Raw genomic sequence first — 23,982 nt, 5'->3', positions numbered from 1 at the left:
GGTGTGATTAAAGTGTGTCAGGAACCGTTTTACACAAGGCCACTATCTTTTCCAAATTTTGGTTGTTAGAGATGTGGTTATATTTTTATTGCCATTTTGAAGGTTTTGAAATGAAAAATGAGTTTGTAGTTTAAATGCGATGTTGGTTTACTGACCTAATGGAGATGTGACTGCTTTTATTTTTGTATAGATGAAAAGCATAGACTCTTGAGCCAGGTTGTACGGCCACAAGACTCTCGTTCTCTCAGCCCATCTCACCTCACAGAAGACAGGCAGAGTAGGTGGAAAGAGGAGGATCGTAAATCAGAAAGAAAAGAGAGTTCGAGGCGCTATGAAGAGCAAGAACTCAAAGAGAGGATTTCTTCTGGCGATAGGCAAAGAGAGCAAGGTGAAAACATGGACAGCTCAAGAGCTCGTGCACAAGACCTGATTAGCCACCGCCAGCCCGAAGACCGGGACCGGGACCGGGACCGAGATGTGTCTGATCGTGCCCACGATGAAAAGAAAAAAGCCAAAGTTCCGAAGAAACCTATTAAGAAAAAAAAGGAGGAAGATGGACTAGAAAGGGGCAACCTCGAGACATCTGAAGATGCTCAAGTGTTTTCACCCAAAAAAGGACAGAAGAAGAAAAACGTTGAGAAAAAGCGTAAAAGATCCAAAGGTGATTCTGATGTCTCTGATGAAGAGGTGGCCCCACAGAGCAAGAAGAAGAGAGGTCCACGCACGCCCCCTCTTGCTGTCAAGGAGGAGTTGATTGACATTTCCACTGATAAGGATGGCATGCTCGAGGATCCACTGAAGAAAGAAGATACAGCCTTTAGTGACTGGTCGGATGAGGATGTGCCTGACCGCACCGAGGGCATGGAGCCTGAGCACACTGCAGCCACCGCCACCCCGGGTAGTACCCCTTCCCCTCTGTCCTCTCTCCTCCCTCCTCCACCCCCTGTGGCTGCTGCCAGTACTGCAGCTGCTGCTCTTGCTGCCTCGGCTACTGCTGCTGCCACCTCTGCCATCATTTCCAGCTCTGCTACCACCTCCAGTGCCAGTGTCCCTGAAGACTCACATAGAAAATGCCACAGGACACGGGTGGAGAAAGTCGAGGCATCTCATGTGACCCTAGAAGATACACCACATCGCAAGCTGGTGGATCAAAAGAGGAGCAGCAGCCTTGGGAGCAATCGAAGTCACCGCAGCCACACCTCTGGTCGCCTGCGCTCCCCATCTAATGACTCTGCCCATCGAAGTGGGGACGACCAGGGCAGTCGAAAGAGAGTGCTGCATAGTGGCTCTAGAGACAGAGAAAAAACAAAAAGCCTAGAAATCACGGGAGAAAGAAAGTCTAGGATTGATCAGTTAAAGCGTGGAGAACCCAGTCGAAGTGCTTCTTCAGGTAATAAAGTTGAATTGTGATCCAGTTAGTGTTTACTGTGGTAGTGTATTGCATCCACATTATAACTCTGAAGCAGTGCCAAACTGGCTGTTTAACATGTTGCCTGAAATTGCATGCAAGCTCAAAACAAAACAAAAGCTTAACCATTTCATTAAAATTTCATCTGTTGCTACTTTAATACCACCGCTGTGAAGAAACACGTGCAGCAGAGTGTTAGTCAGGGTCTTAGTGATGTGTTTTATGGATTGAGCTTATGTGTTTTAGCTTGTTCTCCCTCCCGCAGCCAGAGCCACTTTTTGACCATAGAAAAGAACATAGGGAAGAGATCCAAGACTAGAGCAGTCAGCTGTGTTAGTGTGTTCTTCTGTATTTGTGTTTTGATGATTTGGTCTATAGTGAAAATAAATAAGGTCGCTTGTGAAACTTAATCAGCACTAAAAATACAGAGTATATGAACAACATTAAAAATAGAGAAGTTATAAATTGTAAGGAACTGTAAAATGAAGCATTCTGTTTCCGTTTCTTGTGTTAACTTTCCTATGCACACTCACTTTAGATCGCCAGGATTCCAGAAGCCACAGCTCAAGAAGAAGCTCCCCTGAGTCAGATCGGCAGGTCCATTCCAGGTCTGGGTCATTTGACAGTCGAGATAGACTTCAAGAGCGAGATAGGTATGAGCACGACCGGGAGAGGGACCGAAGAGACCCGAGGCAGAGGGAATGGGACCGGGAAGCCGATAAAGAGTGGCCACGGACCAGAGACCGAGATCGACTGCGGGAACGAGACAGAGATCGAGACAAAAGGAGAGACTTGGACAGAGAAAGAGAAAGACTGACCGCTGACCTTGTGGACAGGGACAGAGACCGAGATAGAACTTTTGAGACTTCTCAGTCAGAATCTGTGAAACGCAGTGAAGCCAGACTGGAGAGTGAGCACGAAAGAGGCCTTGATGGCAGTTCCCGGGACTCAGCCGTGGACAAAGAAAGAATGGATAGAGACCTGGGCTCTGTGCAGGGGTTTGAAGATGTGAGTAAGGCTGAGAGAGCAGAGAGTCCGGAAGGTGAGAGCATCGCTGTTCTCTCTTGATTGCCCCATTGCGTTCCCAATTCCCTACAGGACCGTGTTTTCTTTTGACGTCATCCGTGACAAATAGATGATTGACTCCATTCTGTTACAGTGGAAGTAGATGAATAAGGAAAGCCTGTGAGAGTAGAAGTGTGTCCATTTCAGTAGTGTTGTCAAGGTCTTAATGAAACAGAGAAGTAATGGTTGAAGTCAAAGGTGGTGAGCACAACATTAAAAGATAGAACAGTCACTTCTGTTGCCACCCAAAAACTAAACTGATAGCTTAGGTACATACCTGTAGCTTTTAGTAACATCTTTTTCTTGCATGTAAAAAAACCCAGCTGAGCATGATGACTCATGCTTGTCTATAGTCCTGTCTCCAGGGAGGCTGAGGCAGGAGAATCAGGTTCAAGGTCAGCCTGACCTACATAGCAAGACCTTGTCTCAACTTGTGACAAAAATTGAAGTGAGGAATAAATAGCTTTTAGTGGTCCCCGTTTGCTAGGGCAGTTGAAAATGAACATGTTGTAGCCCCACCCCCTAAAGCTATTTGATGGTGGATTGACTATAGGAGCCTGATGGCACCCCTCTCTTCCAGTGAGAACACAGGGCCTCATCAGCCGTTGCCCAGTCAGAACCAGTCTCAAGTCCGCTCCTCTCCCCCTTTCATCCCACTGTGCCAGGCAAACTGACTCTTTAGTAGTAGGGATAGTAACGTCAGTAAAAGGCAAGTGATTGCAGACAGTTGGGTTTGTTACAGTTCAGTTAAATCCAATTTAGTTATGCAGAAAGTCTAACCCTCCCTTAAAACCATGACCCATGAGTTCATGTTCTTTACTCTCAAATTGAGGTGGAATGTAGTAGAAAGAGCTAAAGTAGAAATGTCATTAAGTCAGATGGGGTGGGGGTGGGTGCATGTGTGCTTAAAACAGGCCTTATTGAGCTATCTAATCCCATAGCCAAGAAATGTACATGGTCACTTTTTTCTTCTTTTAAGTCAGCGGATTTTACTACAGGCTAAATGTTGTCATGCCGTAATTGAAAAACAATAAAATGTTGTTTTTGTACTCATCCCCAGGCCATAGACAACCTGACATAGGTAATTCCAGTCTCTCACCTTCCTTTATCCTTCCTTTTCCCTGTTATCCTCTCTCTCTTACTCAAATCAAAACCGTAATGTATTACTTGCTCTCTCGAGTTTTCTCTACAAACCTGCTCTGTGAGTTTTCACTGTGCTGGGTGTCTGTGTAAGCATCCATGCTCTGTATTGAATGTCTTTCCCATGTCTTCCTGTCCATTTCCTCCTTTGTCATTGGGGCTGTATCGCACATACCGTGTGGTCGATACTCTGCCTGTGTGCTTATCCACGCAGTATTCCTGGGTGGATTCTGTATAGTCCAGGTTGACAAGGGGTGGCTTCTCTGAGAATGCTTTGGAAATTCTGTCTCCCTGGAACTCTCCAGTTTCACAGTCAGAATTTACATCATTTTTCTGACTTAACCTTTCTTTTCAAATCCCTGTTTTGTTTTGTTTGGGTTTTTTGTTTGTTTGTAGAAAGGTTGTTGCTAAGTCTAACTCCTAGTATGCCTATTTTCTCATTTTGCAAAAACATGTATCTCAGCTTTCATCACATTACATTTTCTTCTCAGTTTTGAGTATCAGTAGCATCAGATCACAAGTTATGGTTCTTATGGAAGTACAACCTTGGGGTGTAACTGAATATAATTAGTTCAATTATAACAGTTCCTTTAGAACTGGAATCACTGTCTTCATCCTAAATATATCATTTCTTTATTGTGACCACAGATAATATGGTATAAATATTTAGAAGTGAGTCACTTGGGGTAGAAAAAAGTGAGTTAGATAAACTTGAAACCTTAAACTCTATTATGTACATTTAGTTTTAGGAACATGTATTAGGAATATGTTTAGGAATATTCAAGTTGTTACACTGGAGTTGGTGAGGATATTGGGAAAGTATTACAGAATTTTATAGTAAAATATAATCAGTAAAATGTTGTTGTGGAAGGAGACTCTTCTGTGGAAGATTTGTGCAGGGGGCCACAGTGACGCAGCTTTCCTGAGTTGTTGCCCATGGTGGCATAGGCTTTTCCATGATGCCTATGTGTGAGACTCACCAGTGCTTCTATGGAGCAGTCAGCTGAGTCCAGCACTAGCTGGTGTGCCTATGGCCTGTGCCACAGGGCATGTGCTGAGGATCATCATCATCAATGGAGGCTTCGGTGGAGGTTAGAACACTTAGTCTTCAGAAGGCCTTCACCATATACCAGGGGCTCAGAGCCCAGCTGGTGCAATAGCAGTCTGGAGATAGTTGATTTAAGAGATAAAACAGTTGTTGGGGTTTGCCCAGAATTAGGGTGACCAAATGGATTAATCTAGTCAAGGCTTTCAAACTGAAAAAAATCTAAAATCAACTCTGATGACCAACCAAGTTACATTGCATAAAAATGTAACTGGCCAAGACGGTGTAAAACCCTGCGTTACACTTCTCTTGTTGGTAGCAGCTTCATGGCTCAGCACAATATTCTCATTATATGCAAGCCCACCAACGTGGTGTGCAGTGATTTCACAAACCATCAGTGTGATGTTGTTACTGAGAATATTTAATAGAGTACATACAGGGATTTTCTTCTGAGCAGTAGAAAAAACTATTAGAGTGATTAGAAATACCTCATAGTCTCATACTTTTAATGCTTCAGATGCATACCCAAGAGCCTGTTGTTACAATTTGAAAACAAGGGTTATAGATCCATAAAATATGTAGCTTAGACATAATTAAGCATATTTATAGTTTGGGGACCAGGTTTACAACTTGCTCAATAGGAAATAAAAGCTTAGCCTAGGAATAGTTGAGGGGAAAAGTCAATAAAATAGCAAAATAGAATTTATGCTACTTTCTAGTGTATTATTACAGCATTCTTCCAAAAATTTCATTTAGTAAGGAAATGAAAGCATTGAGACAGAGAAGCAGGATTGAGAGATAGGGAAATTAACAACACTTTCATGTTTGTCTCCCACTGTTAGAAAGTTTGTATTTATAGCTAAATATCATAGACTTAAGATTTGAGCTTAAAATGCAGTTTGAAAAAGGTTTACGAGTTATTTTTTGTTTTTTTGGTTGTTGTGATTTTTTTCTCCACTCATTGTGAATTGCGAGTTTTTAAAATGAGTTTATAGGTAAAAAATTACTGTACCTTTTTGAAACTTGACTTATCCGAATGCTCAAGAGTTATTATGGAAAATTGACACACAAAAAGAAGACATGAAATAGGAGGGGACCTTGTTGAAGAAAGCCTCCAACAGAAAGGGAAGTGAGGGTGGGAAGCAGGGGTGAAAACGGCAAAAATTCACTATATACATGTATGAAACTGTCAGTTAATACAGTATACATACTCAGCATTACATCTGATACTGAAGTGTGACCTTACAGTGTGTTTGGATATTGCTGCTGTTTTTGTTGTTGTTGTTGTTTTGGTTTTTGGGGTTTTTTTTTTTCTTTTTCAAGACAGGGTTTCTCTGTGGCTTTGGGGGCTGTCCTGGAACTAGCTCTTGTAGACCAGTCTGGTATCAAACGCACAGAGATCCACCTGCCTCTGTCTCCCGAGTGCTAGGATTAAAGGTGTGCGCCACCACCACCTGATGCTACTGTATTTTTCATATTAAAAATATAACTATTTGAATTTTATTTTTCAGGTTAAAATTATCAAGTGCTTGGCCAAGAAATGTAGTTTTCTGGTTTAAAAAATAGTTTTTTTTACATCCTTTTATTGTGCCCAATAGTCCTTTCAGTTTCACTATTGCTCCCCTTTATTATTTATTTTTTACATGAACTTAATTTGTCTGTTTAGCAGGAGATGATGAGTCCAAGTTAGATGATGTACATTCGTTAGGATCTGGTGCTGGGGAAGGATACGAACCCATCAGTGATGATGAACTAGATGAAATTCTGGCCGGGGACCCAGAAAAGAGAGAGGACCCTCAGGAAGAGGAGAAGATGCCAGGTAATACATTGCAGAGCTCACAGAAGACCTGGAGTGTGGGGTGGATGTGTCCTTTGCTTTCTTCCATGCTCTAAGAAGTGGTGAGGGGCACCTAGCTCCTCCCTTCAGCTCTTAAGTAAGGGAGGCCATTAGAAAGAATTTGTAATGCATGCATCTGTATTCTTTAATCGTCACTGCCTATGAAAGAAGAGTGTCCAGGGAAAAGCAGAATTGGAACATTTCCTTTTCACAGCTTAAGAGTCTTATTAACTCACCCAGAACCTTACCAAATGGCCAGCTGCTTTCCAGTGTCCAACATGGCAGGTATGTGGTACAGGATTTCACAAGTGTGGTGGCCTGAGCCAACTTTATAGTTTGTCTGTTTGAACACAGCTGATAAAGTTCCTTTTCTGAAATGTGTCCATCCCGTGACTTTGTCCTTACTGTGATCCGTGCGTTGCCCGGCTAACTTGAGAGGGCTGTGAAGCAGCGCCCCTAGTGCTCAGAGAGCCATCTGCCTCAGTCAGGGCTCAGTGCGCAACTTCTTATTTGATTATTATTTTTTAAATTTTAGTTTGTGAGACAAGATCTCATATAGCCCACGCTGACTTCAAACCCCCCTATAGCTAAGGATGGCCTTGAGCTTCTGATTCTCCTGCCTCTATCTTCCCAAACCCCGGATTTATACACATTTGCTACCACACTTGTTATGTTTATTTTGTTGTTTTATCACAGGGAGTTATTTTGATTGGTCTGGATATATAATATTTCCTAATTTGTAGGTACAATTTGTCACATTTTCAATAGATTATTTGCTGTGTGCAAATACCCACTGTATTACTCTCTTACATTCATTCGTTCATTTGCTGGGAGTGGGACTCAGAGGGACAACTCTTGAGAGCCAGTTCTTCCATGTGGGTCCCAGGAATCTGACTGAGGGTGACAGCTTTGACTTCAGCCACATTTACCTGCTGAGTCATCTCAACAGCCTCAGGACCAGTTTCTTGGTGTAAAGTCCTGGTCTTTAATTCTTTAACTTTTTACAGATCCATTAGATGTGATAGATGTGGACTGGTCTGGACTTACGCCAAAGCATCCAAAAGAACCAAGAAAGCCTGGCGCTGCCCTCTTAAAGTTCACCCCTGGAGCTGTCCTACTGCGCGTTGGGATTTCTAAAAAGTTGGCAGGATCTGAGCTGTTCACTAAAGTGAAAGAAACGTGTCAGCAACTTCTAGAAAAGCCCAAAGGTAACTTCATTTTGCTTTATCCGTGTAACTGTGAGTGTGCTCTTGGGAAAGATTCCATTTGGTTATCTTGTAGAGCCTGAGCTCTAGGAACTATTTTAAGGAGTTAAATGAGCTCTTAGATTCAAGAAAGGCTTCATTTTCTTGAAAAAAAGTTGGAAAAGTAAGAAAATGAACATCCTATATCAAATATTTTTGAGGGCAGACGGTTTAGCTCGATGTAGAACATAAGCACAGCCACTGGGCTGAACTCCTCACTGTAGAAGAGAGAAAATGCTTTTTAACAGATGAGTTCATGTGTCAGAAAGCAGAGGTTGGCTCAGGGCTAAACAGAACAGCCCCATGAAGTCAGTAGTTGTTTTCTAAGCCAAGTGTGGGTGATAAGCAGAGGAGCGCACCCCAAATGTGAATGTCTAGGTTGAGCCCTTAGCAGAATGATTAGGAGTGGTGGAGAGGTTCCTGAGAGCACCCCACTCCTCGCTCACCTAATCTCTGTTCGTGTCAGCTGTAGTTGGAACAGTCCCCCTTCCCCCCCCCCCACTGTCTCTTGTCTGCAGTAAGAAGCAGGCTGGTTACTGCAGGTAGGACACTGGGAACAGTGCCTGCCTGGAGTAGTGTTACGCTTTGACTGTTAGCATTTCATCAGAAAACACTTTCTCTGAATTATTTTTCACCTTATTATAACTTTTGGCAAATCTGAACCTTTTAGTTTAGGGAACCTGGTGTTTTTGATTCTTTCTGTTGTTCTATAGCTTACTAACAATTCTGTCAGAGAGGTTGAGTGGGGATGCCTGAACATGGGAGGGAGGTAAAAAGCGAAAATGCCATTTCTTAACAGTTTTATGTTATGTCCCTAAAAGTTAAAAAAGAAAGAAATTGTTTTTAAAGTTCCACAAATCCATGTCCTTTGGCCTGTTCCCATAATCAGTAAAGTTGTCAATTTTAATATTACCAATAAATTGTAGATGAACACTTCATAATCTGAAAAGTGACCCCAGGGTTCTTACTTTGGTTAGGTCTGTGGACCTCAGAGAACAGCTTCTGCTGACCCCAGTTGTTTGTTTACTTTATCCCAGCAATCTTGTAATAAAAACTTTCTTTCTTTTTTTTTTTTTGTCAAGTTAAGTGTTTTTCTCTTGCATGGTGTGATCTAAAACTAGCTTCCTATGTCTTAACACAGTGTCCCAGATGCTTATGTGACTTGGACATTTGGCTGACAGCTAACTGCTCTTAACTGGGGTTATAGAAGTCATCGTCTCTGCTTGAGTACATTTGTATCTTGTTGTAGAAGAGCCCTGAAATACAGGACTGTACGTGGTATTTAATGCTGGGCAAGACACTGAATAGGATTTCAGTGTTCTCATTTGACCTTTCTTTCAAGCCAAGAACCAGTGGCCTCATTCTCCCTCTGATGTCTGCTTTTGATACATCTTAAATTTAAAATAGCATCACCCTATTGCTTTCATGTAAGACTCGCAAGGTAACTATGTGTTGAAGTTCCTTCACAAGGGAACCATTGCCCATTGCTGTTTAGCCTTGGTAAGTCGCTCACTAAGGTTGCTAACTTCCTTAAGTCAGGTTCCTGGAGTATTCAGGTAAGTCAGTGTCACACTTCCCTCTTTAAGGGAGACTTAACCTATGCTTGCTTTAATTGAAAGATGCAGATGGCCTTTTCGAACATGAACTAGGGGCCCTCAACATGGCTGCTCTACTTCGAAAAGAAGAACGAGCGAGTCTTCTTAGAGACCTGGGACCATGTTGTAAAGCATTATGTTTCAGATGGGATTCTGCAATCCGGAAGCAGCTTGTGAAGAACGAAAAGGTACCACGCAGTGGGTGGAAGGAGTAGTATATTTTTCATCTTAACGGGTTTTGTGAGCTTGCTTTCCTAGTCTGCTAGGCACGTAAAGGAAGATTTCACATTTCACCCTCAGTAGTATTAATAAGTGGTTTTTGTGAATGATAATTGTCATTCCAAACTTTATGCATAAAAGCCTATTCCTTATGTGAAATGTGTGATAAAAGCTTCTTGGGATAGGCAGACTTATCAGAGTATGTACAAGCACTTACTAGAGACAAATGAAGATGACTTAAAGGTCAGAAATGAGTTACTTGAGATTTGAGAAGGAGTTGATGGGCAGTTGAAAGAGTCAGGCTTTTTAAAGTTGGGGAACTGGGACAATAGTTGAGTGTGGTGGACATGGGCAGTATGATAAAAAAAAAGTTGGTTTTGTAAAGTTAGAAAAGAATTAACTTACTAAGAGTTTACAGGAGTAGGTAGGCAGGAAAACATTGAATTTTATTTCTTTAACATTGCTATAAAGAAAAAGCAGCAGATTTGGGAGGATTAAATCTATTAACTGGAAATTTATGAAGTCTTCTCTGGAGACTAGAATGGACACAATGTGAGAGTGGGAGACAGTTTAGAAAGTCAGGTGTGAGGGGCTGGAGAGCTGGCTCAGCAGTTAAGAGCACTTGCTTCTTTCCAGGGGACCAGAGTCTACTTCCTAGGACCCATGTCAGTGGCTTCTCCCGGGTGTGTGTGTGTGTGTGTGTGTGTGTGTGTGTGTGTGTGTGTGTGTGTGTGTGTGTGTGTGTGTGTGCTGTCTGTCTGTCTGTCTGTCTGTCTGTCTGTCTGTCTGTCCGTCTGTCTGTCTGTCTGTCTGTGTCTGTGTGTGTGTCTGTGTGTGTGTCTGTGTGTGTGTCTGTGTGTGTCTGTTTCCTCCACCCCTCTGTCTGTCTCTCCTGTGTGTATGTGTGTGTGTGTGTGTGTATGTCTGTGTGTGTGTGTGTGTCTGTGTGTGTCTGTTTCCTCCACCCCTCTGTCTGTCTCTCCCTCTCTCCCACCTTCTGTCTGTTGTCTACCTCTCTCTGTCTCTTCCTCCCCCCCTGTCTCTTTCTCTGTGTCTGCCTTCCTGTCTGTCTGTCTGTCTGTCTGTCTGTCCTCTTCCTCACAAAAGAACTGACTCAAAATGACTTTTGACGAAGTTGGTCATTCTCCTTTGTTATTTCTGTTTTGCATATACTTAATATCTCCTCATTCTTCTGCCTAGGTGGCCATCTCTCCTGGCAGTCTTTCTCAACTCAGCATTTCTCTTGAGAGTATTACCACCCCCCATCCCTAAACATGTATGTAGTGAGCCCTCTTTGCAGTTTGGCACTAACAACAGTCACCATCATCCTTATTCGGTTGTAAATGATCACTTGTGTCATGTTAAAGCTAGTTCCAATAAGGAGTGCCAGTATCCTCAGGATATTACCCACTTTGTGTAAAAAATATTTTATGGTCCTTGTTGGTTCCTCACCTGATATACCATTGTGTCCCTCAAAAACGATAGCAGCTCAAAACCCCAAAAAAAAATCTCGTGGAGAATTACTTAAGAGCCTTATATTTGTAATAGAGAGTGCACATAATTGGCAGACTGTAGGACACACTGTGAAGTTTTAATTACTCATAAATGTCTTAATTAACCCATCTGCAGAAAGAATTATGAGCGTTAGACTTCTCAGTGATGAAGACAGCAGCACTAGCGGGGCCTGGAAGTCCAGGCTTGTGCGTTCTGCTCAGGAGGATTTTCAGATTGACACCAGTTTGGGTTACAAATAGCAGCACTCGCTGAAAGAAAGGGACAGAGCTAACAATGGTTTCAAACTCGAAATAGCAGTAGAAGAACACAGAGATTAAGTTTAGTTTAGATCAATGGTTCTCAACCTTCCTAAAGCTATTATTCTTTAATACAGTTCCACATGTTGTGGTGACTCCCAACCATAAAATTATTTTCATTGCTATGTCATAATTGTAATTTTGCTTCTGTGACGAATTGTAATGTAAATATTTTTGGAGATAGAAGTTTGTCAAAGGGTCAAGACCCACAGATTGAGAACCTCTGGTTTAGATTCTTCTAAAAATGAAATTTCTATTCCTAGACAGTCACACTTGCAAATCTGCTAAATGGCCTTTAAAAAAGTTAACAACAAAACAAGCATTGATTCCACACAGTGTTTTCAAAAAGTTGAAGAAGCAGGAGCTTCTGTCACAGCCCCAGCATTGCAGGCACAGCAAGAAAACAGCTGCTCATCCTCTCTCATGAAGATGGTCATAAGATACTCAAAAATGCTGGGGAATCAAGCCAGTAATATGAAGTGAACCCTGTACCACCATCAAATATGGGTTGCCTTGGGAATGACGGACTAGTTTTTTTGAAAATAACTCAGTGTGATCTACATATCAGACTAAAAAGAAAAATACATGATCATATCAAGTGATAGTTAAGATTATTGTTTTCCCCAAGGTTGGTCTGCAGATTTATCAGAATTCTAGTAAAAATTCAACCAAAATCTCTTGTGGAGATGAACAAGCTGATTCTAGAATTTACATGGAGACTGGTCATATCACTTTTACACAAAACAAAACCACTAAAAAATAAATGGGAAATTTTACCTATTCATTCAACACTTACTATGAGACATATTTAAAATAATACATTGGTGAGAGAATATCATTTCAGTTGAAGTGAACAGAGTTCACAAGTGGATACAGATGTGACCAGTTAAAAAGGGGCAGTGGAGAGTATAAAATAGTTTGATTTTTTAAAATTATTTTTATTATGAAATAATTATCCTCTTCATAAATTTAGAGACTAGTAAGAAAATGAAAAGACAAATAGTGGGAGACAGTACTTACAGAATACACTTCTTACGTATCCTAAATATATGAAGATACCCTCTGGAATTAATAAGAAGACAACTCAGTTTTTCAAAATGGTGAAATATTTAAACAGGCATCATGCCAGTGTGGATAACATTAAGTACATGAATGGCATGTAAATTAAGACTGCAGTGAAAGCCTATTAATTACCTATATCAGTTGCCAAAAAGAACTAACCTGTTAAAACTTGACCACACTCTCTCCAAACTGAAAACCACCTCCAGTGTCCTTTCATTAGCAGAGCTGTAACACAGCCCTGACAGTAGATAGTTACTATCAGCAAACATAGGCAGACTCTTGGCACCTGGGCAGCGTGCATGAACCTCAAAGGCATTATACTGGGAGACGTCAGCGATTGTCAGCATTAGGATTGAGAGTATTGTTTAATGCTTCATGAAGTAAAGACCCTGTCTATCCTAACTGTTGTCGTTTGCATGAATCTGTATTAAACCTCATAGAAATGCATATAAAAAGTTACCTTTACTCTACCATATCTTAGGAAATAAAATTCGTTTTGAAAGAATGCAAATGTGGTTCAGGAACCATCCAGAGTCATTTGTATTTGAGGTCTTAGAAACTAAGAATAATAGTGTAGTGCCCTTTTTCATTATATGTATTAGGGGTGTAGAACAAACTGTTTGACACTAATTGTCCCATCCAACTTTAGGCTACAGAAACAGACACATTTCTTTACGAGGCAGTAGTTCCTTAGCATAGTGATGACAAACAAGCCATCTTCTAGAAAATGTGTTCAGTTCTACTGCCCAAGTGCAGTGAGACCAGTAAGGAGTGAAGAATTGTCTGGCTTGTGAAGGAAAAATGAGGAAGAAGTTGTGATTCTTCTTTCTGAATCTTTACTTTGCCAGGGCATAACGAGATTGACTACTAGAGCTGCTCAGTAGGGATCCCTCGGGAGAAGCTCAGTGCACATTGCCTCTGCTTCGCTCCAGTGTTTGTTTTCTCATAGAAACGGTGGGGTAAATGCAGTTAATTACTTGTTGGGAGCTGTTGAGGAGCCCCACCCTAGTAAGAGCTAGATAGGGTACCTCTGAAGCTTGCTTGATTGGTCTTGAACAGAGTCCTAATTTTGCTGTAACATCAGCAGAGTTCAGAGTCAGTGCTCAGCTAACACTGGTTGGGGTGGAGCTACCCTGCTTGTCTTTCGCACTGTGGCCCAGTGATGTACAGCTTGTTGCGTTTGTTTTCTCCAAACAGGGAACTGTGAAGCAGGCGTACACAAACACTCCAATGGTAGACAACGAGCTACTTCGGCTGAGTCTTAGGTTATTTAAGAGGAAGACCACTTGTCAAGGCCCTGGACAAGAAAAGACTGAAGACAGTAAGTTAGCACCGTCCAGTATCCAGCAGGAGCTGTGCGTGTCCTAGGCAAAAGTTTGGGCAGTCCTTTGGTTCTGTCTTCAACAGTGCACAATCTTTCTTGAAGTTCTTCAGTTTGAAAACATTGCTAATGTAGAGATAGAAGATTCAGCAGCCACACCAGGAGGGAAGAACTTCGATCTTCAGAGACATCAGTTTTGGTTCATTTAAAATTTTACATTAATTTTTATACTGTACTGGACACCCAGCCAAAAATAATGTGAAAGCATCTAGATTTAGTAATTCTGTCTGAGTCTTCATTAAAATTGAAGATTTGAGGAAACCAGCTCATCCCTGCTCCTCTGGTCTGTGAATACTTTCTGTGAAATGAAAGCACTGGTTTTTATTCTGGATCATCATACAGAACTGACTAGCCCAAAAGATGCGTTGATGGGAGCTGCCGCACATGCTGCGGTGCCTTGTGGGGAACACTGAGGGAATGCAGGTCTAAGGTGTGCGCCTGGAGGCAGTCTCCACCATGAGGAACCTGAGTGGGGTTTTTCGTTTCTCCTTTGGAAATTCTAAAATAAATGACTCCATGGGATTTTTTTTTAACCAATGTACATTGCTACATTGTATATTGGAAGTCTTTGGATTCCTGAGTGGGGTTTAATTGTTCATTATCAGAGACTGTGCTATTTTATTTTTAATAAATGTATGTTCCCTTTCCTTGTTGTAGATTTCCCTTGTTCTTTATTAATCAGACTCCAGACACCTAGAAGCATGTACTGTCAGCATTATAGTTCAGTGTTTTCCTACTTTGTTCCCAGCATTGGACAGCTGCGTGTGTGTGAGGGTAGTGAGGGTGTGCTTCCCATCCGCCTCTGTGCTTCTGGAAGCCAGCGTGTCATCTGAGGATGAAGATCTGACCACCACATCACATGCTGAGCTGCCTCTGTCCTTCCTTGCTGTGTAAATTTTACCTTTTTTTTTTAATTCTAGAATACTTTGCTCCCTGTACATCTTTAACTCACGAAGTAGATTCTTAGGAAGACTTGGGATGGACTGCAGGTTAAAGAATTTGGGCAGACAGTGATACTGAGGTAATAATAAAAGAAATGTTATAATTTGGTCATGGCTTTTCATGGGGTTTTGTTAAAACCATGAGCCTGTGTTGACTGTCTCTGGTTTTATATTCCCTTCTCTGAAGATTGCGTAAGGACACTGGGACATCATGCCTGGTGATGTTGTTATAGAAATAATGTGCTTCCCAGTGAGAAGTCACTCTGAACACTTAGGGATGAAGGAAGAGCTTTTTACTAAAACTGGAGCTCAAAAAAAGAGTCAACCTGGAATAGAAGGGTTTTGCTAGCTTGTACATCTCTTAGGCTTGTGCATTTTATTCACAGTCATCCTTAAATCTCAGGTCCTAGGCCCAGGTTACACTTCACAGAGATTAAACAGGGACAGGAGATTGCGAGTTTTACACAGCAAAGATATTGCCAGAATTATTAAGTGTACCAGTGTTGAATTGTTACCCAGGGTCTTGCCCATCTGGCAGAATTATGATTTCCTCAAGAAGAGAGCTGGGGCCTTTATGGAAGGCTGGGACTTAACGTTGTGACCCCACACTGCCTCCCTGAACTGCCTGTTAGAAGCATGATCTTTGGGGAAGGGCTTAACGACTGGTCTATCCTGATGAACAAACATGTACCCTAAATTTTGCTTGTCTTTAACAGGCTGACTAGCATACTACTTATCTTTGGGGTATCTTTGGGAAATTTAGCTCCCTTAGCTAAATTCTACTTCGTGTGAATTATGTGCTGAGCAGATGTATTGGTTAATCCTTCATAACATCAATTCTATTTCTTTTGAGTTTCTTTTACATCAGTTTCAAGAGACACTTGTTATGTAGGGTATCTACCTAGCACAGGAAATAATCTCATTTTCAAGTAGCTTTGAAAATGTTTCCAAAAAAAGATCATCAGAAGAATAAGGAGAAAGTAAGCAAATTTCTTGCTGTCTTTTTCACTTTCTAAATGCTGTTAAAAACAAACAACCCCCCCCCCCCCAAAACAGAAAGTTGTGACTTCAGGATGAGCACTAGCAGGAAGCCATTTCCTGGTTGCAGTGGGTAACATTGTTTTCTGGGATCAAGATTTACAAAAAGACTTTCCAAGTCCTAGAACTAAAGCTACCAGAATTGTAAAACATGACAAAAATTACGGCTTTTTATTTGTCCACTAGTGCTGAGAATATGTAAAATTACTTATTTATGTTAGGTGTCATGGTGCATGCCTTTAAACCTATTGCTTGAGGGCAGTGGCATGGGTTTCTGTAAGGTCAAGGCCAGCCTGGTCTACAAGTTTTAGGACAGCCAGGGCTACAAAGACCCTCTCCCTCCTTCCTTCTTCCCTTCGTCTTTTATATATGCACACACACACACAGAAACTATAGAGCTGAATCTGCTGATCTTTTAGGTTGTGGAGGAAAGCTTTAGAACAATCTATTTTGCATGAGATAACCATTTCCATAGCTTCACAATCCCTTCACATTCCCAGTTGGGGAACACTATTCAGTCCTGTTTCCAAACTCAGTGTTACACAGATAACTACCCAAGTCTGGTTGTGTCTCTTATAAAAATCCTGCACATAAAATCATGGAAAACACTTTGTAGTCCAAATAGTCTAGGCTGTTGTACTTAAGGCTCTCACAAGCTTGTTCCCAATTCCAGCTGCCAGTTAGAAAGGATAGAAGTGTATCTGCAGTGAAGATAAGTGAGAGCTTGTGGTCAAATAACTGAATCAGCTGTTCCAATGGGGCACCTGTCCATACCATCGAGGAGTGACACTGGCTGACACAAAATTTTATTTGATAAAATTTGCAAGTATGCTTAAGTAGTAACATGCTGAAAGGCCTGGCCACTGTGTCCAGATGATACCATTGAGGCCACTGAACACAGAAGACCTCATCCTGACCACTGAACACAGAAGATTCCCATCCTACCTCGGGTGCATTAGGAATTTTTGACTTGTCCTTGCATATGGAACATTAGGTCTGCAGAACATCCCACTCTGTTCCTTACTGTCCAGTCGAGTGAAGCAATTGGTGTGCATTGATGATGATGCTATAGAACCTCAGGAAGGAGCTGCCAGCAGAACCGGTACTGCTTATTTTAAAGGTAGATGGGGTTGGAGAGATGGTCAGCCCTTTAAAACACTTGTTCCTCCCATCACCCACATGTGGGGCTCACAACTACCTGGAAGAATCGGAAGGACTAGAGAGACTCGAGTGTGCTGATACCTGGACTAGAATGGCTTCCTTTGGTATATGACTGAGATACTAATGTATTGCTCAGCACGAGGATGGGGAATGATACTTAGAGAGGAGATCTGGAACAGTGCTGTTCTGGAATTTTCTACCATAGTACTATGTGTGCTGCCTGATGCAGTAGCCTCATGTGAATGTGGTCTACATTTGAGGCCAGAACTGAATTTTTGCCTTCTTGTTTCACATAAAATAGTTACATATAGCTAGCTCCGTGCTGTTCTCTGGAACAGAATGTGGGCATTTTACCCAAAGCCCTTGCTGTAACCTTATTAATGTTTGAGTGATTGTCTGTTACGGCAAGTGATACTGCGAATTTACCGCAGCAAGGCTTTTAGAATAAGTGTTACTAAATTTAGGCCTGGTGTTACTGAAATAGGACAAAACACTGCTGTAGAGATAACTGGACTTACAACATGCGGACTGTGAAACCGGGAAGCACAGCGTGGGATAATGGAGTGATAAGAGATACTCCAGCATGTTCTAAAAGACAAGCAGAAGAGAAATGGGATCGTGGCCAAATAGGATGAGTCTAAGGCTTGGGTAGCTGGGCATAGTGGTGCACACCTTTACTCCCAGCACTCAGGAAGCAGGCTAATCTCTGTGGGTTCTAGGCCAACTTGGTCTACATAGCAATTTCCAAGACATCCTGTCTCAAAACAAATTTTTTAATAAACTAAAACAAGTATACTCACAAGTTACATTACATAATAATGTGTTTTAAGTATTCCAGTTAAAGATATTAATAAAGGCAGAAAAGTAACTCCATGTTATTTATAAGACAGGAGAGAACAAATGTTTGAAACTAACTGGAGATAAAAGGATACATAGACATAAAAAGAAGCTATGCTAATATCAATTGTCCACTTCATATTGCTGTGTTGGTTGCTAAGTACTGGTTTCTAGTCCCACATTTTCCAGAATTCTGCCCGTTAGCAGCTCTCCTTACCCGTTTGTTTCTTCATTCCTCCCAGTATGAGCTCATGGATTTCTGTTTTACAGTTAATAATGCATTACTGTGGCTACTTGCTTTCTCTAAATACCCATGTTTTGGATGCAGACTCAGCTGAGTGTATGCCTGACAATACCTGCTCCTGATGTCATTTTCTGAGGACCGTTCCATAGCCTCTGGCTGCTACGTGATACCCGGGCATGTCAGTCCTACCATCTTCCTCTATTCTCAGTATTGTCACTGTCCCTTGAGTATCACTTTATTTACAGAGAAAGGGACTTTGGCTGTAGTGTGTTAGGCTCCCAGGACTTTCCCTTCTAGTTAAAATGTCTGTGGATACTTCATACTTTCCATTGAGCACTGTCCAATCTCACAGTCTTGTCCTGCTCCCAGATGGCCCTTTTCCCCACATGGTGCTTCTTGCCCTGTCTGTGTCTTCCTGACTCAGGGTCTGACAGTCTGTGGAACTCGGAGTTTTCCTGTTTGCCCTGAGCATCTCAGCGTTGCCATGGCCACTAAGGTGCAGCGGCAGGTTTTCTAAGGATGCCAGCTGCGGCTTCCACCACCTTGAACACTGACTGCCTCCTGCTCACAATTCTCCCAAAGCCTCCTTTCCCTCTTTACACTTGTTCTTCGTCTCCATCAAATGTCACTTCTGCAAAATGACTTTGTTCATCCTATTTCTCTCTCCACACTTTTTTTTATTATAACACGTCTTTAACAGTACATTATATTCCTGCCATCTGCCGTAACATGTTTCCATATTTAGACACCAGGTGCTAACTGTTGTTAAAATATCAACTTTGCTTGGTTTTGTTTGCTTGTTTTTAGAAACGGGTCTTCTGCATCCCATGCTGACCTCAAACTAGATGTGTAGTTGAGGATGGCCTTCCACTCCTGCCTCTGTCTCCCAAGTGTTGAGATGGGAAGTATGTGCCACCATGCTTGATTTCTGTGTAGTGCTGGGGGAACTGAACCCAGGGCTTCATGTGTGCTAAACAAGCATTCTACAAAATGAGCAACATCCCCAACCTCAGAATTTGAACCATCAAAGCCTTGATTTGACCAACTCCTGTGGGAAATGGCTGAGACCTCCACAAGAGGTGGTTGAGGGAAAGTTGCCCAATACAAGCTCAAAAGCACAGCAAAGAAGTTTGCTGGTTCCAGTTGGAGACAGTGCCTTGTTTGGACTGTCCCTATGGCAGTTCAGTGGCCGCTTGTGTGAACCACTTGGGTGAGCTGAAGCCTTGTTTCCTCTAAATTCTGGGTTCCATTTGGGTTTGTAGATAAGAACTATTGTGGAGAGAGAAAGAAAACTGTGATGAGTAGGCTCCTGGAAAGACACAGACACATAATTATCCTTCTGAATTAGCCTCACTAGGGAGAAGGGACTCAAGCCTGTGATTGGGCCTTGAGATGGGAAAGGAACTGTGCGACCCAATACATTAGCATGACAGGACGAGCAGGCTTTCCCTGAAGCCTGGAGAGTAGCTGCATGAAGAGATGGCTTAACTTAAAATAATAGTAATGAAAGACCTGTCAGGGACACAGCGATGGGGGGACAGAGGGGGCCAAGAGAGCCTCCAGAGAAAGTCTCTAAATGGTGGTTCTCAACCTGTGGGTCATGCCCCTCAAAGACCATTGGAAAAAAAAAGTGAGTATTTACACTATGGTTCACAACAGGGGTAAAAATTATAGTTCTGAAGTCACAAGGAAAGTGATTTTATGGGTGAGGATCACCACAACCTGAGGAACTGTATTAAAGGTTTGCCGCATTAGGAAGGCTGAGAACCACTGCGTTAAAACAAAGGAAAGAGTATCTGACATTTCTATCCTTTCTGTGGGTAATGGGAGTTTCACACCACGTGATTTGTCTGGGCTAGCTTAGGTGACAGAGATCAGAGGAGCCAGATACTGCTGCCTCCTGTGCAGTCCTTATGAAGAATTTCAACTGTCACAAGTCATCAAGAGCCATTTGAAGCAGTAATCAGCTTTGTCAAAATTGCTGCCATGGTCAGCCAACTGTCTAGAACCTTCCCCATCACAGATAGAGCTTAAATGTAATGATGTAGCTTAAGGTAGCAAACCTGTCATCCACCCCTGTGCAGCTGGTAAAGAGATTATTGCCTAATTAATCTTCATACTGTGCTGACAGTGCTAAACAGGTTCAACCTTGAATCTGATTGTTCACAGACAATGTGAATTCCCCTAGAGGGCAAATGTAGCCCAGGTTTTCTCTTAAACTTGCCCACTTGGCCAAGGAGCCTTTTAGTTATTTTTGAAGTGTAAAAGGTTAGAGAATAATTGTGAAATAGCATGGTGGCATTTCTAGCGGGCACACATGAGATATTAATACAGAGATCTTCCAAAGCTCTTTGACTGGTTTATTTGGAACAGAATATTACATTACAAATTTTAAGTAGATCCTCATGTGCAGCATAAATTAAAACATTCATCTCTAAGAAGCAGACAGTGGCAAGGGTGGAGAGAGAGAGGAAGGGGCCATTCAATTTATCCCACACTGACTCTCATGGACTTTGTGGAGAGATGATAACCCAGACCTCAGCTGGTCAAGTATTTCATGGATACTGTTAAGTAATGTCAGTGCAAAGCACTGTTGCCATAGCAAACTGTGTCAAAAACAACATGAACACAATTGCTGTCTCTTCATGAAGAGTCAGGGCTTCTGGCTTTTGAACTCGCTTGTCTGATGCTCAGGTTCCACTGAGAAAGTAAAAGGCTTGGAGGTTTTATAGACACAGAGCCAAAGAAAATTAGAAAACAAGGTACTAAATACACTGGCAGTAACGCCAGGTAGAAGGTAACACTAACATGGAGTCTTGGATGATATTGTTCGCTTTAGGGTTGATAGAAGCCAATGATGGCTTAGCTAATCCCTTCCGAAGGTTTTACCTGATAGCTGAAAGTGTTCCCAGGGAAGGCAGGGTCATTTTCACCAGTTAGTTTCAAAGAGAAAAGACTTAAAATGGATTCGCTCAAAAGGAGTCTGAAGGACAATTTTGTTAGCGTTTGGGAGAAAAACAACAGCACAGGAAGAAAGGTGGAGACTGGCTCCATTCAGCAGCTTTCCGAGGGAGGAAGACGGAGGAGAGACACTCTCTGAGTTTTTCCTTCAGGAAAGCAGACAGGCTTGGCAAGCCTGGGAGCTGCTGACTTAGGATAGGGGCCAGCCTTCAGGGTCAGTTTAGGATTGGTAAGTATCCAAAAGGTGAGGCAGAAAGAGGAAACAGAAAAACAGTTTTCTGGTTGACTGCAAGAAGGGGACAGGGTTAGCCGTGAGGATCTCTAAACAGCCTCATCCAGGAGGTGCTTCGAGGGCACCTCAGTGAGGAGATAATTATTCCTCCCACCAACCTAGCCTGTTTTCAGTTGTGTCGTGTTTCTCTGAAGTTTCCAAACCAAATAGCATTCCTAAAGGGTGGAGTTCCTGCCTAAGTCATTGACAGGTCCTTTTTAATTAACTCGTGAAGGGACAATGCTATGTTTGCAGTTCTACAATCTTTTGAACAATTTAGAATGTCACCAGAGCAGGTGTGTGACTCAGATCTCATTCTTTTGAACAAAAACCATGTAATGGAAAATGTAGGGTAACCATGGATGGCCTCACCCTCCCTGGGGAAATGAGGGGATATTGGGGAGGGTGGGGGGAGGGCACAGGAGGGAAACGGAGAGGTACCTGGAACTGACTTGTGAAGCAACCTTGTTTCAAATTTAAATTCAAATTTAAAAATAAATAATAAAGAAAAGAAAATGTAGTTGGTAAAAGGGCCAGCCAAAGAAACCTGCCCTGACCCTTAAACCAGAGCCAAAGTAACATGCTTTGGCTATGGAAACAGAGACAGTGAAAGGAATATGCCCTGGCCTTGAAAACAGAACCAAAACACAGTTTGGCCCCGACCAGAGCCAAATCTGCCTGTGATCAACTGAATGTGAAACCAGCCAATCCCTGAGCAGGAAAACCAGCCAATCCCTGAGCAGGAAAACCAGCCAATCCCTGAGCATGAAAACCAGCCAATCCCTGAGCATGAAATCTAGCACTCTGGCCCTAACCCAGAGCCAGTGAAAGAAACACACCCTAGTAATGAAACCCAGAGTCAGTGACAGAAACACTTTAGCCCTGAACCCAGAACCTAAGTAACACTCCCTGACCCTGAAACCAGAGTCAAAGAAACAGGCTTTGGCCCTAGAACCAGAGCCAACTCTGCCCCTGATCAGCTAAACCAACCAATTCCTGGGCAGGAAAACTAGCTAATCCCTGGAGAGAAAATCTCCCTGGAAAACTCCACCCCGAACGAGCCCTATATAAGCCCCTTGGCCTGTTCAGTTGTCAGATGTCTTTTCCCACCCTGGCAGAGTCAACCACCTTCCTGGACTCCTCCTTCCCAAGTAAATCTCTTTCTTACAAGAGTTTTGGTGAAGACCTTCTTTTGCCAGCATGGAACAGAAGAACTTTTGCTGATATTCCCTAAGGGGGACGGAGCAGAAAAATAGCAACCTGTAACATGAATTAATAAGAGACCCAGAGACTAGTACTGGGGTTCAAACTCCAAGCTGAATACCAGAAAAAGCAAAGCAGCTGGCAGCTAGCTTCTTACCTCTGCCTCAGGCTGAATGGGCTGATTCTGTCTCCATGAGCTCTCACCAAACCTCAGACTGTAACCTCCCCTCAGCATGACTGGAGAATGAATACTGAAGACCCTGCTTCTATCTTTTATACCCCTCTAGTGAGAGAGTGGGTGTGGAATGCCACTAAGGGGCTAAAGGATCTGGATATCCCTATGCTCTGCAATCCAGAATTTTCCCATCCAGGTCCTAACCAGTTTCAGTTCAGATGCATCCGGTGTGGGGTAGCCTTAGATCATAGTCATGGCACTTATTAGTCAACCTAGTAGAATCCTTAACACAAGTATGGTTTCTTCTAGAAACTTCAGGTTACACTAGTAATACAGTGTGTTCCAAGACTATTTTGTTTCTTTTCCTTTGGGAATTTAAGACAGAAAAATATGTACAGATTTCTATTGACTCATCTAGGCTATACATGCAGAGATTTCAATATGTTGCTTGAAAATAAAGAGTGAATTTTCAACTCTTTGAGAAACAAGTCTCCAGCTCTTTCCATTGCTGTGGACAGGAAGGACAGAGGCTTCTGTTTGGGGGTGACTGATAATTTCTGGCCATTAACACCACTTTTTCTTTTATACTCACACTCCAAAACCCATATGTGGAGGCTTCATTCTTCCCTCTTTGTCTTTCTATGTGGGAAGAGGAAATGTTTGTTTATGATATGTGGGATGGGTAGGAGGCATGTTCCTGATCCTGAGTGTGTTTTGAACACATAAACTTGAAGTCACTTCAGTTATGAAAATGTTTTTCCCTGCTGTTGATGCATGATGTTGAGTAAGCATTTTTTGTAGTTTCACTGTGGGAACAGCTTAAATACTGAGAATCTAAATAAACCTGCTGAGCGCAAGTCGTAATTGATTTTAAAGACTCTTAACAATGGGTTCCTAAAATACCTCGCAGTAACTGGGAAGCATATGATTGGTTAAAGTGGGGCATCCCTAGCCAGAGGTTAGCTGGTGGCTTCCGACTGGTCAAGCTTGAGTTCCATTCCATCAAACAGAGTGAGTTATCCCAGGTTTGTGTGGGAACCCGAGGGGATGGAGCAGCCTCAGTCAATTAGTGGGTTCCACAGACCCTACTGACCAATCAAACTAAATAGCCAATGACTTAACTTGACTAAACTTCAGACGTCCCCCACTCCCCTGATCTTAACTCACCCATGAGCAGAACACCCTGGGGCATCCCTTTCTGAAACAGTCCCCCCTGAGAACTAGCAGACTGCTTCATCCCATTGCTGCTGGCTCAGCCCCTACACCGGTTGGTCCTTCTCATCCTATAAAAGAAAACCCTTCTTCTGCAGGGCCTTCGAGGCACGTGCAGATCTATGGCCCACC

At 42.4% G+C, this 23,982-nt stretch overlaps 1 protein-coding gene across 3 annotated transcripts in view; it reads left to right on the top strand.

The window, feature by feature from the left end:
- Zc3h13 (zinc finger CCCH-type containing 13) overlaps positions 1-14,454 on the top strand; it is a 70,119-nt gene extending 55,665 nt beyond the window's left edge. For 2 of the 3 annotated variants that reach the window (XM_040730171.1, XM_040730128.1), the window contains exons 14-19: positions 191-1,390; positions 1,947-2,450; positions 6,325-6,477; positions 7,503-7,703; positions 9,359-9,522; positions 13,624-14,454. In XM_040730171.1, coding sequence (XP_040586105.1) covers positions 191-1,390; positions 1,947-2,450; positions 6,325-6,477; positions 7,503-7,703; positions 9,359-9,522; positions 13,624-13,794 — 2,393 coding nt within the window. In that variant the 3' untranslated portion in view covers positions 13,795-14,454. The remainder of the gene's footprint in view (positions 1-190; positions 1,391-1,946; positions 2,451-6,324; positions 6,478-7,502; positions 7,704-9,358; positions 9,523-13,623) is intronic. The other variant, XM_040730194.1, reaches the window with a different exon arrangement.
- The last annotated feature ends 9,528 nt before the right edge of the window (positions 14,455-23,982 follow it).

The sequence above is a fragment of the Mesocricetus auratus genome, unplaced genomic scaffold (genome assembly GCF_017639785.1).
Source record: "Mesocricetus auratus isolate SY011 unplaced genomic scaffold, BCM_Maur_2.0 Super-Scaffold_2245, whole genome shotgun sequence".
Lineage (NCBI taxonomy): Eukaryota > Metazoa > Chordata > Mammalia > Rodentia > Cricetidae > Mesocricetus > Mesocricetus auratus.
This window is presented reverse-complemented; position numbering and strand designations above follow the sequence as displayed.